General features: G+C 44.6%; 1 protein-coding gene across 1 annotated transcript in view; it reads right to left on the reverse strand.

The window, feature by feature from the left end:
* Positions 1 to 19,687, reverse strand: part of LOC124009511 (GRB10-interacting GYF protein 2-like) — a 55,645-nt gene that overhangs the window by 9,618 nt on the left and 26,340 nt on the right. The window contains 16 exon segments of the mRNA XM_046321357.1: positions 1,950 to 2,195; positions 2,465 to 2,596; positions 2,874 to 3,194; positions 5,511 to 5,666; positions 5,908 to 6,069; positions 6,439 to 6,539; positions 6,713 to 6,846; positions 7,223 to 7,464; positions 7,801 to 7,967; positions 8,271 to 8,415; positions 15,850 to 16,088; positions 16,322 to 16,573; positions 16,688 to 16,835; positions 17,764 to 17,987; positions 18,317 to 18,380; positions 18,382 to 18,512. Coding sequence (XP_046177313.1) covers positions 1,950 to 2,195; positions 2,465 to 2,596; positions 2,874 to 3,194; positions 5,511 to 5,666; positions 5,908 to 6,069; positions 6,439 to 6,539; positions 6,713 to 6,846; positions 7,223 to 7,464; positions 7,801 to 7,967; positions 8,271 to 8,415; positions 15,850 to 16,088; positions 16,322 to 16,573; positions 16,688 to 16,835; positions 17,764 to 17,987; positions 18,317 to 18,380; positions 18,382 to 18,512 — 2,864 coding nt within the window.

The following is a 19,687-nucleotide window of genomic DNA, read 5'->3' on the forward strand; positions in this document are numbered from 1 at the left end:
TCTCCTGGGCCCCCCAGACATTCAATGTATTTGATTTATTCCAGATCAAGAACACCTGATTCAGCTTGTCAACTAATCATCAAAGCCCTTGATTAGCGGAATCAGGTGTGCTAATCTTTGAAACATCTGGGGGTCCACAAAGAAAGGTTTGAGAAACACAGTTTTAGATAGAGGTCGACCGATTAATTAGGGCCGATTTCAAGTTTTCATAAAAATCGGAAATCTGTATTTTTCGGTGCCGATTTTGCAGATTTATTTTGTATTTATTTTTTATACCTTTATTTAACTAGGCAAGTCAGTTACAGTACAACTAGTTCAACGCTCTAACCACCTGCCTCTCATTGCACTTCACGAGGAGCCTGCCTGTTACGCGAATGCAGTAGAAGCCAAGGTAAGTTGCTAGCTAGCATTAAACTTATCTTATAAAAAACAATCAATCAATCATAATCACTAGTTAACTACACATGGTTGATTATATTACTAGTTTATCTAGTGTCCTGCGTTGCATATAATCGATGCAACGCTTGGGGACGATTTAACAAAAGTGCATTTGCGAAAAAAGCACAATCGTTGGACAACTGTACCTAACCATAAACACAAATGCCCTTCTTGAAATCAATACACAGAAATATACATTTTCAAACCTGCATATTTAGCTAAAAGAAATCCAGGTTAGCAGGCAATATTAACCAGGTGAAATTGTGTCATTTCTCTTGCGTTCATTGCACGCAGTCAGGGTATATGCAACAGTTTGGGCCGCCTGGCTCATTGTGAACTAATTTGCCAGAATTTTACGTAATTATGACATAACATTGAAGGTTGTGCAATTTAAAAATAATATATAGACTTAGGGATTCCACCCGTTAGATAAAATACCAAACGGTTCCGTATTTCACTGAAATAATACATGTTTTGTTTTCAAAATGATAGTTTCCAGTTTTCTACCATATTAATGACCAAAGGCTCGTATTCCTGTGTGTTATTATGTTATAATTAAGTCTATGATTTGATAGAGCAGTCTGCCTACCACCGCTCAGTCAGCAGCAGGCTCGTAAGCATTCATTCAAACAGCACTTTCGTGCGTTTTGCCAGCAGCTCTTCGCAAGCACAGCGCTGTTTATGACTTCAAGCCTATCAGCCTAATGGCTGGTGTAACCAATGTGAAATGGCTAGCTAGTTAGCTGGGTGCCCGCTAATAGCGTTTCAAATGTCACTCGCTCTGAGACTTGGGAGTAGTTACTCCCCTTGCACTTGCAAGGGGCTTTTGTGGAGCAATGGGTAACGCTGCTTCGAGTGTGGCTTTTGTCGATGTGTTCCTGGTTCGGGGCGAGGAGAGGGACGGAAGCTATACTGTTACACTGACAATACTAAAGTGCCTATAAGAACATACAATAGTCACAGGTATATGGAATACAAATGGTATAGAGAGAAATAGTCCTATAAGTCCTATATTAACTACAACCTAAAACTTCTTACCTTGGAATATTGAAGTCTCATGTTAAAAGGAACAACCAACTTTCATATGTTCTCATGTTCTGAGCAAGGAACTTAAACGTTAGCTTTCTTACATGGCACATGTTGCACTTTTACTTCTCCAACACTTTGTTTTTGCATTATTTAAACTAAATTGAACATGTTTCATTATTTATTTTAGGCTAAATGGATTTTTATTGATGTATTAAATGAAGTTAAAATAAGTGTTCATTCAGTATTGTTGTAATTGTCATTATTACAAATGCATAAAACAAAATAGTCAGATTAATCGGTATCAGCTTTTTTTGGGGGTCCTCCAATAATCTGTATCTGCGTTGAAAAACCATAAATCGGTCGAGCTCTAGTTTTAGACACCACGATCAACACAGTCAAATAAATGACATGGAAGACCTACCCAGAATGATTGCAGACAAATTAAATGAATGAACAAAATAACAAACCAACGAGTGACTCACAGCTCTGTTCTGGGCGCGGTTCAACTGGGTGACGGTGGGGTGACTGGGCTGCTGGCTCCCACCCCCCTGCTCTTTCCTCTGCTTCACCTGCTGGGCCTCCTCCCTCTGGATCTCCAGCAGGGACTTGGTAGCGGCCGGCTGCTTGGCCACGCTGCCCCAACCAGAGAGCTTGGCCTGAGGCTGCAGAGCCTCCTGCAGGGCCTGCTGCTGCTGGAGCTTTAGGAGCTCTGCTTGCTGGCGCCGCTGCTGCATGGAGGGAGGGGATGGGAGGGGGGGGAGAGTGAGATCTACTGCGCTCCTTATAAACATAGCAGGAAAACAGTTTGGTGATTGACAGATGATTAAAGTTGGGTTGAGAAGGATTTTTAACAGTGTAGAGCCTTTTTAAACAATAGTTGATATATAGTGAAATTGTATTATGGTATCCAAAATGCTGTTGTGCATTGTCCAGATTGGTAGCACTATACTGTGGTGCCTCAGTATCCCTCTACGAACTCAGCCCCTAATGCTCACACCTCTTCTCGTGCTTGTCGTTCCCTCTCCTCCTCCACTTTCTGGATCTCAGAGAGCGACAAGGCGTTCTGGGACTGGGAGATGGCTGCTGCCGTGACTGCTGACTGCTGGCCCCACTTAGAGGACGACGGCAGCTACGAGACAGGGAAAAGGAGCGAAGGTAGTCTGGTAACCAGTACATTTTTTCATGCTAAATTACAGGTACCTTAAAATACAGTATTCAGTGATGTTCTGACTTCAAATTTACTTTGGTAGTTATATATGGTGTGTAGTTTATACGGTAGTTATACCTTCACCTGGGCTAGTGTAGTGGTAGGTGTGTGCATACTAAGTATGTTACCCTTATCTGTGCTAGTTGTTGCTGCTGCTGCAGTGTATTTTGTGTTGTGTTAGTGTTATAATATTAGTCACCTTCATCTGGGCTAGCTGTTGCTGCTGCTGTTGCTGCTGTAGTCGGCGGAGCGCCTCCTGCTGCTGTTGCCTCTGTCTGGCTAGCTCCTGCTGCCTCACGGCCTCCTGCTCCCTCCTCTTCGCCTCTTCCTGCTGTTGCCTTGCCAACGCCATCGCGGCCGCCACCGCCTCCTCCTCCAGCCGCTTCTCCTCCTCGCACCTCCTCAGGGCCTCCAGCTCCTCCTGCTTCCGGCGCTCCTCCTCATGCTTCCGGCGCTCATCCTCCTGCTTCCGGCGCTCCTCCTCCCGGCGCTCCTCCTCCTGCTTCCGGTGCTCCTCCTCCTGGGGAGAAATGTGGTTGTTAGAACAGGGTCAACTTCAGTATTAACACTATGTAGCAATATGCCTTTTAGCATTAGCCACAGCAGCTCTGGGCCCGTATTCACAGAGCAACTAAAAGTAGGAGTGCTCATCTAGGATCAGGTCACCCCTGACCATATTATTTTAAAAGGGGGAAAAAAATCCCCATGACTGAAACTTAAGTCAATCTCCCCTTTCATGCTTTTAGGGACACGGATAATTTTGTACATGCAATAAACTGCAATGTAACCAATTCCAGTCCCCTTGCTTAGGGAGTACAGATGCAGAAGGACTGAGAAACTCAGTTCCGGTAACCTTTAAAAATGTATATTCTACTCCAAAATTAATTTCTTTTTAGATGGTCAGAATAAATGTTTCCCTCTCATGTTGTGAAGAGCCATAGGATGCGTCTCGAGGGGAATATTTATCTGGCACAGAACACAGGTAAACATTTTACAATTGGGTTGTCTGACTGCCATGTAATGTTAAAACAAAAACAGTAGAACTGTAAATAAAGTTACATCCTGAGTGTTAAAGTACAGGCGTTAAATGATTTTGAGAGCAGCACCGCTGTTTAAGTTGAGCGTCGCAGTTTAATTCACTTCTTCTAAACATCGGAGTGTCAGCAACAATCATGCACGTCAGTTCAGTGCACAGCTTTAAGAGGGAAAATACAACCTTTGAGAATACATTTATTTCGGAATGCATTTCGTATAACAGACATGCTTCTGTTGTAAGGCTTCAGCATGCTTCGCAGCTGAAACGGTTCAGTAGAATTTGTACATACACCACCGTTCAGGAGTTTGGGGTCACTTAGAAATAATTTTTATCCATTAAAATTACATCAAATTGATCAGAAATACAGTTTAGACATGGTTAATGTTGTAAATGACTATTGTAGCTGGAAACAGCAGATTTGAGGAATATCTACATAGGCCCATTATCAGCAACCATCACTCCTGTGTTCAAATGGCATGTTGTGTTAGCTAATCCAAGTTCAGCATTTTAAAAAGGCTCAAATGATCATTTGAAAACCCTTTTGCAATTATGTTAGCACAGCTGAAAACTGTGGTACTGATTAAAAAGGCAATAAAACTGGCCTTCTTTAGACTAGTTGAGTATCTGGAGCATCAGAATGTTTGGGTTTGATTACAGGCTCAAAATGGTCAGAAACAAATAACTTTCTTCTGAAACTTGTCAGCCTATTCTTGTTCTGAGAAATTAAGGTGAGAAATTGCCAAGAAATTGATCTCCCTTCACAGAACAGTGCAAACTGGCTCTAACCAGAATAGAAAGAGGAGTGGGAGGCCACAGTGCACAACTGAGCAAGAGGACAAGTACATTAGAGTGTCTAGTTCAAGAAACAGATGCCTCACAAGTCCTCAACTGGCAGCTTCATTAAATAGTACCCGCAAAACACCAGTCTCAACGTCAACAGTGAAGAGGCGACTGAGCTTCAGAATACTGACTTGCCTGGTTATATAAAGGTGTAAAAAATATTTTTAAAAAATAGGCCAAATCGGTGTCCAAAAATAACAGATTTCCGATTGTTATTCAAATTTGAAATCAGCCTTAATTAAAATCGGCCATTCCGATTAAATCGGTCGACCTCTACTCTGTACGCCCATGTAGATATTCCATTAAAAATCATCCGTTTCCAGCTACAATAGTCATTTACAATGTCTACACTATTTCTGATCATTTTGATGTTATTTTAAATGGACAAAAATGTGCTTTTCTTTCAAAAACAAGGACATTTCTAAGTGACCCCAAACTTTTGAACGGTAGTGTACATTATGACGACATTTAGTGACGCTTTTCTAGCTTTGGACTCGTGTTTTTCCCCCGGTTGTTTTTTCTGGAGGCAAGCTTAAGTTCAGAGCCGAAGTCAACGCCCCTTCATCGGTGATTGGTCAACAGTAAGGATTCTTCAGTAAAGTCTGTCATTCAACGAGACTCCTGCTAAATACTGCACCAAACACCAAAAAAACACCAAAAATGTCAAAGTTAATTACATATCGTGTTACCTTAGACTCATTCTGACTATTTTGATGAAGTGTATTCTGCCAACGGCGTCCCATAATGGACAAACAGTACTATTTCTGAATTTTAGAAGCTACAGTCTTAAGGGAGCATGTGAGCACACTCGTTCGGTAAGCAAGAGTTTGGCTAGGGACCAGCCGAACTGAAGCATGCTGACGCCTTTTTTAAGGATAACTAATCCTAGATCAGCACTCCTACTTTGAGACACTTCATGATTATGGGCCCTAATATTGTCTTTATTCTGAAGCTCAGTACCTGTTTACGGAGGAACTCTTCCCTTTGCTGCCGCTCTTCCTCCTCCCTCCTCCTTTCCTCTAGTCTGCGGAGAGCCTCCTCCTGTGCCTGCCGTTCCTCTTCCTCCTTCTGTCTGCGCTGTGCCTCCTCCTGCTCCCGCTGCCTCAACTCCTCCTCCTGTGTATTGTAAAGATCCATCAAATGAATTGCATTAAACAGAAATCAAGTCCCCTTTCTAGGAATAGACCGGCTACTGGGTCAAACTTGCAACTCTAGGCAAACATGTACTGAACAACAACAAAGACTAGGTGTGGTGCAGCTGAAATTCTTCACATTTCATACCAACTTCTCTAAAGCGTGGTATTCTGACCGTCTTATTACGGCAGGAAACAGTCTGATGACGACCCCCCCCCCCAACCTGTTTATGACGTGATAGCTCCTCCTCCAGGCGTTTGCGTTCCGCCTCCTGTCGGGCCCGTAACGCTTCCTCCAGTCTTTTCCTCTCCTTCTCCTCCTCTTCCCTCTTGGCCCTCAGCTCAGCCTCACGCCGCTCCATCTCCAGTAGATGAGGAGGAGAGACCTTCATAAACCAAATCACATTGTATCATTTTCATAGCATTGTTTAAAAGGTAGATTCAGCGAGGCAATAATTAAACAGCAATATAGAGCTGATTTCCACTAACTAAGAGCGTTGAAATCGCAAGTCCAAACTTCACCACTGTTTTGCTCCGGTAGTTAACACATTGTAGCCGAGGTGAGCTGATACTCTGTGTGACTGTGTGAGAGCAAAGGGTTGAATCGCACTCATCTTAGTGTCTGCGGTGCTGAATCTAGTCTAGCTTTTTTTTTTTAAGTGTTTCAAATGTCCCAATACGAGCCCAACCCCTGAACACTACGTCTAGATCTGAAACTAAGGATTGCATAAGTATAGACAATACGGTGCGCTTACCTTAGCAGCCTTGTTCTTCTCCAGCTGTTGCATCTGTTCTATGGTGGGGGCCTGGGCCATGGAGTCTATGGGCAGATCCCACACACTGCTGCCCTCCCATGCTACAAAAACAGACATCCATGCCAGATGGCCATTATAGAGCATACGATTGAGGTTTCTCTTCTTTTTGTAAGTTGAGGTTCAGATCCTCAAACTACCAACAGCTCTATATGCTATAAAACATCAGCCAAAACAAATTCTGTGCAAGTTTTTGTGTTCTGGGTTGGAGACGTACCACTTGGGGCAGGTTGCTGGATGTTTGGTGTGCAAGAGACCTGAGAGGAGGGGTGCTGCATTTCCCACACAGAACCCTGGGAGTCTGGTACAGACATGGACCGCGTCACCGGAGTTAAGAGACTCTCGGATGTTCTAGACAGGGAGACCGACACAGGAACCAGTTACATTACCAACATTAACATGATCGACATTGCATTATCTATATGTGTGATGTCATCTTGAGGGCTTGAGGTATTGCTGTTTGTGATCTACAAGATGATGTTTCACCTCACTACAGATCTAGGATCAGTTTCCTCTCCCCCAATTCTAAACTTAACCATTAGTGGGGAAAATGCTATACTGACCCAAGATTAGTGTCTAGGGGCAACTTCACCTTACTCTGTGTTAATGTGTGCCTGACATGTTCTCAGACAGTGGTATTACTGTAGGCGTGTGTGTGTATGCCCCGCTGACTTCATCTTAAGGGCCTGGTACTGCAGTAGAGGTGTGTGCGCACGGGTACGCTTACGTGTGTTCCGCTGACCTCATCTTGAGGGCCTGGTATTGCTGGAGGAGCAGGTTGATCTGCTGCTGCTGCTGCTGCTGCTGCTGGTGTGGTGCTGAGCTGAGGGCCTGGGCTTTCTGCTGGGCCAGGGCCTGGGCGTACTGCTGCCTCAACAGGTACTGGTACTGCAGCTGCTGCAGCTGGTACAGGTTGAGGGCTGTCAGCTCCTGCTGCAGTTTCAGACGCTCCTGGTCCCCAGCGTCACCCTGTGAACACAGACGGCGAGTTAGACATGGGTATCGGCAAGAGGACGACCACCGTGGATGCGTTCAACATGGCACAACGTTGTGGAGTGCAATACATGTACAGCTAACACGCCTCTGACTTGTAGAATAAATCATTGCAACATTCACAACATTTTCCTTCTGAAGTGCAGGCAGCCAACACAAACTTGCTATGTCTTGACAATGAGAAGACTAAAGTGGTCGAGGGTGAGTCCGAATAATTTTAATTGCCTATGGAATTATCAAGATTATTTGACAATATTCTAAAGGAGCGAATGCTAGAATGCTGGATGGAGCTCAGGTGTGTGTGATGGTTACCAGTAAGGGTGGCGGTGCTGGTCCAGGGGCGAAGGGGACCCTGCCCCACATTTTGATGATCTCCCCCAGCGGTTGGAAGACCTCGTCACAGCCTCTCTTCACCAGCAGGGTCATGGTGAAGTAGCCCGCCTGGAACCACTCTGTCATCTCCGGGTTACTGAACGGACCTGGAGAGGGGGAGATGATTACATTTCACAGTCACTTTTACATTTGTAAATAAAAACATAGAAAAAAAGTTGTTCTGAGTCTGACTATTTGAAATGATATTCCGGGGCTGTACAACCCCCCCGAATCACAGATTAATAATTTACTTTAGACCAGGAAATATAGAGCAGACCGTGCCATTGATAATAGATAAAGAACACAGTCTCTCTCCAGCAGTGGTGACTAGTTGAAATGATACGAGTTGCAGAGCACGCAGATTTTCCTTCAAAAACCCCCCCTCCCTTCATTCTCTCCCTCCGTCTTACCCTGCATCTCTCCCTGGGGGTCTTTATAGAACCACTTCAGAGCAGCCTCGTGTGTGAGCGGCAGGCCGGCTGGTTCGGGTGCTGAGTTCTTGGCAGCCAGCCGGTCGTCACTGTCCTGTAGATACGCCACCATCTTCTCTGCTTCCTTCACAAGTAGAGAGTGAAAACAGGAAGAGTGAGAGATGGGGGGGTGAACGTAGACACCTTTATTGTACATTCAAGGGGTACATGTAAGGCAGGGCTCGACATAATTAACTTGTCCAGGACAAGTGAAACAAATTGTTGGACCAGTAGAATATAGATTTAAAAAAATATATATATATAAAATTAGTTTGATCAGAGTTGTATCAAAAGGTGTCCTCCAAATGCAATGTGCTGTGCACTGTTCTCCCAATCTCTGCAGAATGCATCGGAGTAGAACCATGTATTGTATCTACAGGCACCGCTTTGGCCAGAGAAAAAATATATTATAATGGTGCTATTCTGTAGTCCAGGGGTATTCCACTCTTAACCTTCGAGTTCCGAGAAACTACTGGTTTTCAGTTCTACCCGATCATTAATTGCACATACACGCCACCTGGTGTCCCAGGTCTAAATGGTGAACAATGAAAAAAATGCAGTGGAACTTGCTTCTATGTCCAGAGTGGAGTTTGAGGGCTGTAGTCTATGTAATAGTTTAAAAACCAGATTAGAGCCCCAAGATGTTAATGAGCTATTTTGTTTATTTATCAGACGCACATATAAAATATCCCAGCTTTCCAGTGCTGTATGATTTATTTCTCAACTCCAAATACTGAGCAATTGGCAGCGTTTCACAAATCAGTGTCTGGCACATCGTCCATTCGCCATACGACTGAATTTAATTTTTTATTTTTACATTTTACCTTTATTTAACCAGGCAAGTCAGTTAAGAACACATTCTTATTTTCAATGACGGCCTGGGAACAGTGGGTTAACTGCCTGTTCAGGGGTAGAACGAGAGATTTGTACCTTGTCAGCTCGGGGGTTTGAACTCGCAACCTTCCGGTTACTAGTCCAACGCTCTAACCACTAGGCTACCCTGCCGCCGAATAAAGGGTAGGCCTATATCCACTGTAAAATTCACACAATTACACCATTTATAAATACAATTATTATTATATTTTTTATCACAATTTTATTAGTGTCAGTGGTATTTATTTTTAAGCACATTAAAATCAAGCAACAATATTTAGTGTTTGATCTAGCTTAGGGGTTCCCAAACTTCTTCACTTGGGGCTCCCCTTCCAGCATGGGAAAACTCCAGCGCATCCCCCTGCACGTGGGCCCACACACCATGTCTACTTCTATGGTCACAGGCACCGTTCATGATACAAAGTGTTAACAGCCCTCTTGGTGGTGGAGAGAATTTTGCAGGGTTACAGCTTATTTACTGCAATTGTACCCATTTTGTCATGGGGTGCAAAGAAAACGTTGCCGTTTTAAAGCACACTTTCTTGACATTCTATACATTTTGCCATGTCTAATATGATTTCATGTGATTTGAGTGACAAAAAAAATGACAACAATATCTAAAACCTTTAACGTTAGCCGATATAGGCTACTTGAGCTTGAGCTGGACATAGAAGTTTGTCGTCATACGCACCTTAAAAACATAGTTGCTGGGATAATTAAGAACACTAGTATAGAACAAGGCCCGCACACTGTTAAAGCTCCTAATACACCGCTTTATTGAAAACGTTTCAACCCGAAACGGATCTTCGTCAGATCAAACAAACTGTGCTTACATCCCGAAATACACACATTTCACCTCACATGACCATTACGCACATGACGCACGGTGGATTGAAAAACCATGTATATCTCCAATAATTTGATAATGAGATGAGCACATGTAGTAGTGACAGATAATAATATACAGTGGGGCAAAAAAGTATTTAGTCAGCCACCAATTGTGCAAGTTCTCCCACATAAAAAGATGAGGCCTGTAATTTTCAACATAGGTACACTTCAACTATGACAGACAAAATGAGGGGATAAAAATCCAGAAAATCACATTGTAGGATTTTTAATGAATTTATTTGCAAATTATGGTGGAAAATAAGTATTTGTTCACCTACAAACAAGCAAGATTTCTGGCTCTCACAGACCTGTAACTTCTTCTTTAAGAGGCTCCTCTGTCCTCCACTCGTTACCTGTATTAATGGCACCTGTTTGAACTTGTTATCAGTATAAAATACACCTGTCCACAACCTCAAACAGTCACACTCCAAACTCCACTATGGCCAAGACCAAAGAGCTATCAAAGGACACCAGAAACAAAATTGTAGACCTGCACCAGGCTAGGAAGACTGAATCTGCAATAGGTAAGCAGCTTGGTTTGAAGAAATCAACTGTGGGAACAATTATTAGGAAATACAAGACCACTGATAATCTCCCTCGATCTAGGGCTCCACGCAAGATCTCACCCCGTGGGGTCAAAACTATCACAAGAGCGGTGAGCAAAAATCCCAGAACCATACGGGGGGACCTAGTGAATGACCTGCAGAGAGCTGGGACCAAAGTAACAAAGCCTATCATCAGTATCACACTACGCCGCCAGGGACTCAAATCCTGCAGTGCCAGACTTGTCCCCCTGCTTAAGCCAGTACATGTCCAGGCCCGTCTGAAGTTTGCTAGAGAGCATTTGGATGATCCAGAAGAAGATTCTCCCAATGTCATATGGTCAGATGAAACAAAAATATAACTTTTTGGTAAAATCTCAACTCGTCGTGTTTGGAGGACAAAGAATGCTGAGTTGCATCCAATGAACACCATACCTACTGTGAAGCATGGGGGTGGAAATATCATGCTTTGGGGATGTTTTTCTGCAAAGGGACCAGGACGACTGATCCGTATAAAGGAAAGAATTAATGGGGCCATGTATCGTGAGATTTTGAGTGAAAACCTCCTTCCATCAGCAAGGGCATTGAAGATGAAACGTGGCTGGGTCTTTCAGTATGACAATGATCCCAAACACACCGCCTGGGCCACGAAGGAGAGGCTTTGTAAGAAGCATTTCAAGGTCCTGGAGTGGCCTAGCCAGTCTCCAGATCTCAACCCCATAGAAAATCTTTGGAGGGAGTTGAAAGTCCGTGTTGCCCAGCAACAGCCCCAAAACATCACTGCTCTAGAGGAGATCTGCATGGAGGAATGGGACAAAATACCAGCAAGTGTGTGAAAACCTTGTGAAGATTTACAGAAAACGTTTAACCTCTGTCATTGCCAACAAAGGGTATATAACAAAGTATTGAGAAAAACTTTTGTTATTGACCAAATACTTACTTTCCACCATAATTTGCAAATAAATTTATTAAAAATCCTACAATGTGATTTTCTGGATTTCTTTTTCTCATTCTGTCTGTCATAGTTGAAGTGTACCTATGATGAAAATTACAGGCCTCTCATCTTTTTAAGTGGGAGAACTTGCACAATTGGTGGCTGACTAAATAATTTTTTGCCCCACTGTACATTTACCAAATGACCAAGTAAGAGACCTGGAAGTTTATCAACAGCTCTCAAAAGGTATGCAATGACTGACATGACAAGAGGAACTGATGATGCACTACCCAATTTCCAATGTGCATTCTACTATTAGAGCATTCAAGAGTAAGTTTAAAGCCATACCGAGACCCCTCCTGGAGGGACGCACCCCACAGTTAGGGAAACAGCGATCTAGCTAATGCAGAGGAGCAACACCATGCTTAAGCCATGTAGCCACTACGATGCATCAGGATACACGTGATAGGCTAATGCTTATTGCTAAAATAGCACACCTGCCTGATAATATGGACCATGTATATAGACCCTAAATAGTTACTTTCATCAATACAGTGCATTTGGAAAGTCTTCAGACCCCTTCACAAATCCCACATTGTTATGTTAAAGGCATTTTCTAAAATGGATGAAATAGTTCTTTCCCCCCTCATCAATCTACACACAATACCCCATAAAGCAAAAACAGGTTTCTAAATATCACAATTACATAAGTATTCAGACCTTTTTTTTCAGTACTTTGCTGAAGCACCTTTGGCACCGATTACTGCCTCGAGTCTTCTTGGGTATGACGCTACAAGCTTGGCACACCACGACTCCAACACCATCATTAAATTTGCCAATGACAACAGTGGTAGGCCTGATCACTGACAACAACGAGACAGCCTACAGGGAGGAGGTCAGAGACCTGGCCATGTGGTGCCAGGACAACAACCTCTCCCTCAACGTGATCAAGACAAAGGAGATGATTGTGGACTACAGGAAAGAGGACCGAGCATGCCCCCATTCTCATCGACGGGGCTGCAGTGGTTCTACAGCTGCACCATCGAGAGCATTCTGACTGGTTGCATCACTGCCTGGCAACTGCTCAGCCTCCGACCGCAAGGCACTACAGAGGGTAGTGCGAATGGCCCAGTACATTACTGGGGCCAAGCTTCCTGCCATTCAGGACCTTTTTACCAGGCGGTGTCAGAGGAAGACCCTAAAAATTGTCAAAGACTCCAGCCACCCTAGTCATAGACTGTTCTCCCTGCTACCACACGGCAAGCTGTACCAGAGCAACAAGTCTAGGTCCAAGAGGCTTCTAAACAGCTTCTACCCCCAAGCCATAAGACTCCTGAACATCTAGTCAAATGGCTACCCAGAATATTTGCATCCCCCCCTGCCCACTACCACTCACTGTTGTCATCTATGCATAGTCACTTTAATTAACTCTACCTACCTGTACATACTACCTCAACTAACCGGTGCCCCCGCATATTGACTCTGTACCGGCACCCCCATGTATGCATGTATGTATAGTTCTCTTTTACTGCTCCCCTTTAATTACTTGTTACTTTAATATCTTATTTGTATTTTTTGAATCTGCACTGTTGGTGAGGGGCTCATAAGTAAGCATGTGACTAATACAATTTGATTTGGAGAGTTTTTCCCAATCTTCTCTGCAGATCCTCTCAAGCTCTGTCTGGTTGGATGGGGCGCATCGCTGCGCAGCTATTTTCAGGTCTCCTTAGAAATGTCTGATCAGGTTCAGGTCCGGGCCCTGGCTGGGCACACAAGGACATTCAAATTTGCCCCAAAGTCACTCCTGCATTGTTTTGGCTGGGTGCTTAAAGTAATTGTCCTGTTGGAAGGTGAACCTTTGCCCCAGTCTGAGGTCCTGAGTGTTGTAGAGCAGGTTTTCATCAAGGATCTCTGTACTTTGCTCGGTTCATCTTTCCTCCAGATGTGACGCTTGGCATTCAGGCCATAGAGTTCAAATATTGGTTTCATCAGACCAGAGAATCTTGTTCGTCATGGTCTGAGAGTCATTTTGGTGCCTTTCGCCAAACTCCAAAATGGGATAAGCCTTTTCCTGAAGAGTGACTTCCATCTGACCACTCTACCATAAAGGCCTGACTGGTGGAGTGCTGCAGAGACTGTTGTCCTTCTGGAAAGTTCTCCCATCTCCACAGAGAACTCTGGAGCTCTGTCAGAGTGACCATCGGGTTCTTGGTCACCTCCCTGACCAAGGCCCTTCTCCCCTGATTGCTCCGTTTTGCCGGGCAGCCATCTCTAGGAAGAGTTGGTTCCAAACTTCTTCCATTTAAGAATGATTGAGGCCACTGTGTTCTTGGGGACCGTCAATGCTGCAGACCGTTTTTGGTACCCTTCCCCAGATCTGTGCCTCGACACAATCCTGTCTTGGAGCTCTATGGACAATTCCTTCAACCTCATGGCTTGGTTTTTGCTCTGACATGCACTGTCAACTGCGGGACCTTATGTAGACAGGTGTTTGCCTTTCCAAATCATGTCCAATCAATTGAATTTACCACAGGTGGACTCCAAGTTGTAGAAACATCTCAAGGATGATCAATGGAAAGAGGATGCACCCGAGCTCAATTTCAAGTCTCATTGCAAAATGTCTGAATACTTATGCAAATAAGGTTTCTGATTTGTATTAATACATTTGCAAACATTTCTAAAAACCTGTATTGGGAGTATTGTGTGTAGATTGATGAGGGGGGAAAATGACATTTATTTTAGAAGAACGCTGTAACGTAACAAAATGTGGAAAAGGGTCTAAATACTTTACGGATGCACTGTAAATATACTGTTGGAACTGGCCCATATACAGTCTGCTTCCTTAGTGTCCTTCATTTCTCCTAGTGCTTTTCGGAGTATTATATTGTTATTGATTATTGCATTGTATTTGGTTGGTAATGGTAATGTTTACATCCTCCAGGAGAGCTACTGGGTGTGCAGGCTTTTGTTCGTGTCCCACTTATTGCTACATTAAATTGTTTTTTAAAAAGCAGCAGCTCAACATGACCTTAATAAGCGGACTCTGGTGTTTGAGCAGGGCAGTATCCAAAGCCTGTACACCCAGTAGCTCTCCAGATGGCTTGACCATGTGTTTTATACAGTAGCCCAACAGTGCAATTATTTTACTTGATGGGGGTAAAGCTCCTTGCTTAAGGGCACAACAGCAGGAGATTGTACATGGGATTCAAAAATGTTTGTCTAGTCCTGTAGAGAGAGCATCATGTTCGTATACAGTATCACAAAACAAACACCACTAGCTCAGCTTATCCCAGAGGAATATACAAAATGGATATAAGGTGTTTTCATTACAATTCAATGAACATCCTCTCCATATTCTTGACGTGTTTCAGAAGTGAACACACATCACTTTTCATATCCAGAGATGCTCCAAATTCAGTTTCACCAAAACCAGCTTGATAACTTTCACTACCCTGCTCAACACGCAGCTCTGCAACCAACTAACTCCTACTAGAAACCGGCATTAGCTAGGTTTCCATTTCCTTGTCCAGTAATTTCTTTCGTCAACATTTAGAAAGTCCGGATGGAAAGTAGATGTGACAATTGGCTGCCACAGTGAGTTTCCAATGAACTGTCATGTCGATCTAAACAGACATAATGTCACACCTAAAAAGAAATACGCTAAAAAAAATGAATTAAAATTAAGTGATTGAAGTGTTTCCATTATCCATATAGACAGATTATTTGTTAATAAAGTGACAGCCTATATGCCCTGCCCACCCATCTGTTTCATGTCTCAAGTAGGCTGCAAAAGCCAGCATGGATAGAATGCAGGAATTGACTAATATTTGCCATACCTTATTCTAATAATTATCCTATGCCTACTTATTATGGCCAGAGTCTGTGCCATAGTGTAACTTGCAGTCATGTAGAGATCTCAAACTATTTGATGGTCAAACTTCAAATTGCAATTCAGACATTCATGAAAGTCATGACAATCCTGGTCTAGCAAATAAACATTATTTTAGTTTAATAAATGGATTTTGCAAGCAACGGGCTTTTATAATACATGTGTGGTGGAGCTTTATTAAGTGATATCACGTGCCCCGCTTACTTTCAGAATTATTCACCAATCAATTTATTAGAAAAACACCATTTCCATCATTTGTCGCAATAAACTTAGACAAAAGAAATGACTCTTCTGCCGTGTCCATTACAAATGTCGCAATAATTTTACTTGCTGCACAGCTTTTGTCAAATAAACCTGGGTCAATAGAAACCTGCCTACTGTCTGTGTACTTACCTGTTCAAAGTGCTTCAGTCTCTCATCTTCAACCATGGTGTGGTGTGGCGGCATGACCGTGGGCCTTCCAATAGGAGCCATGAGGCCCGTGCTAGGGGCCATAATGTTAGGGGTCATGATAGACGTGCTCTGAGCCATGAGGCTGGTGCTGAAGGGCAGCGGGATGGGCATAGCCACGGGCACGTCCGGGGGCTTCTGCTGCATCTGTATGGTGGACGACGGGGCCGACACTGGAGACACTGGACAGGACAAAGGGTGTAGGGTTAGCCTGTCACAGATGGAGGTGGCGCTTCTAGAAACTATGTGCAGGTGACAACCTCAAACTACATGCAATCCTGAGTCTGTTTATTTGAAGCTCAAGGTTACTGGAGGAAATACCATTGTCATTTACAATGTCTCATCAATCAGCCTTCAACGGGCACAAATGTGGCAGATTTGACTGTACTCCTCCCCTGCTCTTGTGTAAGCCTACCTGTGAGAGTGTGTGCTGCAGTGTGGGGGATGGGGAGGGAGTCCAGCATTGTGTTGGACATGGGCATCGACATGGGGACATTCAGGGGGACTTTGTTGGCCTCTGGCCTGTGTTCCGGGGCTGGGGGTCGCTCAAGTGGCCTCTCAGGCTCCTCTGCTCCATCAGGCTGGCTGGGGGGCAGCAGAGGGGCGGAGGGCTGGGGTTCTGGAGGCGAGGGAGCAGGCGGCGCCTCAACTACCCCTCTCCCCACATCTGGGAAAAAAAACAAGACACATTCATTTGATGTTCTCTCTCTCCACAGTTTACTATTGGGAGAAAAAAATATATACAGTATGCCGGACATAGTTTCTACTCCTCTTAACTCACCCTGTTTTCTGTCGGGGTCTCTTCTTGCCTCTCTGTCTGGGTTTTTGGTCTCCCGGGGCTGTCCGTCCTCCTCAAGGCCCTCGTCACACTCCTCCAGGGGTCTGAAGTCCAGCTCTGCCTCCTCCAGGATGGGCTCCTTGGGAGCTTTCTGTGGAGGAGAAATATATATTGTACACACACGAATTGTCATGAAAGTCTCCATATGTCCTTCGCATAGCAGCCTTGTATTCACAGTGCTCCATGTGCCACAGTGCTCCATGTGCCACAGTGCTCCATGTGCCACAGCGCTCCATGTGCCACAGCGCTCCATGTGCCACAGCGCTCCATGTGCCACAGCGCTCCATGTGCCACAGCGCTCCATGTGCCACAGTGCTCCATGTGCCACAGTGCTCCATGTGCCACAGTGCTCCATGTGCCACAGTGCTCCGATGCCATACTTTTTGTAATAGCTGCAAACAAATTGCCCATCAGTGAAAACAAATAATCATTGCATATATACTCAATAGACCTCAAACATGTGTGCAGGTCCTACATAATTTCTTCAACCTTTATTTGTCCTTGCACCCATTAAAGGAATACTATGGGATTTTGTCAATGAGGCTCTTTAACTGTTTCCCAGGAGTCAGATTAACTCATGGATACCATTTATTATGTCTCTGCGTGTGGTTTGAAGGAAGTTGCTAATTAGCGTAATAACAAAGTCTATGGGTATCTGCTAGCAGCTCCCGAGTTGCACAGCGGTCTAAAGCACTGCATCTCAGTGCTAGAGGAGTCACTACAGACCCTGGTTTCGAAAAACAAGTGAAATAATAATTTGTTCTTAACTTACTTGCCTAGTAAATAAAAGTTCAAACAAAATTACAAAAAATAAAGTCATTGTGCTAATGCTAGTCAGCATTGGCTCACAAAATTACCTCTAACTTTCTTCATACTAGACACAGAAACATACAAAATGGTATCCACAAGTTAATCTGATGCTGGGGAAGTAGATAAAGGGCATCATTGCAAAAGTCCCGAAGCATCCCTTTTAACAAGTGATGTTTGTTAGACTATATGGAGTTCACACTCACTCGAACCTTGAGCGAGAGGAAGGCTCCGGACGAATCGAAAGTGCCCGTCTCCTCCTCAGCGTCCTCCAAGCACCACTCTGGCAGGCTGCTCCCATCCTCCTCCAGGCTGCCACTGCCTGACCGGGGACGCCTGTAGCCGCGCTCGTCCTCTCTGGCGTCGAATGGGAACCGGCGCTGCCGTGGCTGCTCCCCCAGGTGCACCTCTCGCCGCACTGCCGACCGCAGCCCGTCTGAGGAGAGAAGCGGTTTAGAGACCCGGTCACTCAGCTTCACCCCAGCCATTCTCTCACATTAAAGCCCACTACTTTAGATCAATGTGGGGGGGGGGGGGGGGGGGGGTTATTGTGTGTCTGAATGGATTCCAGTACTCCCTGTTGAAAACCCATTCTCTTAGGTGTCCTAAACTGGAGACATTTGAGGTGTCCGTTGTGATTTAAGAGTTCAGAATAAGCCTGCCTTTTTAAAAATCAACCTGTACCGCGTTAGGCCTGCAATTAAAACCACCGCCTGCCAACGGGACAATATGGTGGCAGCGGTGTAGGATCACTACAGGGCACACCTGGACTCGGGGGGCACCACCGGTCACTGTCGCGTCGCGGGGCACCCGCCAGGCGCCAGCCCCCCCTCGTCACCGTCCTCACCATTTGCTTCGTCGCGGGACGTGCGCCAGTTCTCGCTCTCCGAACGTGTAAAATCGTGCTTCCTCACAGGCAGGCCTCCCACGCCGGTCCCAACATCCTCGTAGTTAGCACGGACTGGAGGGAAAACAATTGAATAACATTTATTTATTTTTACTCGATTACATATGTAGCAATACAATCTTTTAGCCTGATATGGTCTTTGATGAGAATAAATAAGTGAGGAGATTGTTTAAACGTTTGTAGCGCTGTTTTGTTGCCTGACTAAGCAATGTACAGCGTTACAGTTAGGCCCTTGTGAAGTACACTTTTACCCTCAGTTTTAGCATAGAAAATATAAACTCAGAAAAAAACAAAAACGTCCCCTTTTCAGGACCCTGTCTTTCAAAGATAATTCATAAAAATCCAAATAACTTCAAAGATCTTCATTGTAAAGGGTTTAAACACCGTTTCCCATGCTTGTTCAATGAACCATAAACAATTAATGAACATGCACCTGTGGAACGGTCGTTAAGACACTAACAGCTTACAGACAGTAGGCAATTAAGGTCAGTTATGAAAACTTAGGACACTAAGAGAGGCCTTTCTACTGACTCTGAAAAACACCAAAAGAAAGATGCCCAGGGGTCCTGCTCATCTGCGTGAACGTGCCTTAGGCATGCTGCAAGGAGGCATGAGGACTGCAGATGTGGCCAGGGCAATAAATTGCAATGTCCGTACTGTGAGACGCCTAAGACAGCACTACAGGGAGACAGCACGAACAGCTGATCGTCCTCGCAGTGGCAGACCACGTGTAACAACACCTGCACAGGATTAGTATATGTGAACAGCACACCTGCGGGACAGGTACAGGATGGCATCAACAACTGCCTGAGTTACACCAGGAACACACAATCCCTCCATCAGTGCTCAGACTGTCCGCAATAGGCTGAGAGAGGCTCTACTAAGGGCTTGTAGGCCTGTTGTAAGGCAGGTCCTCACCAGATATCACTGGCAACAACGTTGCCTATGGGCACAAACCCACCGTCTCTGGACCAGACAGGACTACGAAAAAATGCTTTTCACTGACGAGTCGCGGTTTTGTCTCACATGGGGTGATGGTCGCGTTTATCGTCGAAGGAATGAGCATTACACCAGGGCTGGTACTCTGGAGCGGGATCGATTTGGAGGTGGAGGATCCGTCATGGTCTGGGGCAGTGTGCCACAGAATCATCGGACTGAGCTTGTTGTCATTGCAGTCAATCTCAACGCTGTGCGTTACAGGGAAGACATCCTCATCCCTCATGTGGTAC

This window comes from Oncorhynchus gorbuscha, linkage group LG22, assembly GCF_021184085.1.
Source record: "Oncorhynchus gorbuscha isolate QuinsamMale2020 ecotype Even-year linkage group LG22, OgorEven_v1.0, whole genome shotgun sequence".
NCBI lineage: Eukaryota > Metazoa > Chordata > Actinopteri > Salmoniformes > Salmonidae > Oncorhynchus > Oncorhynchus gorbuscha.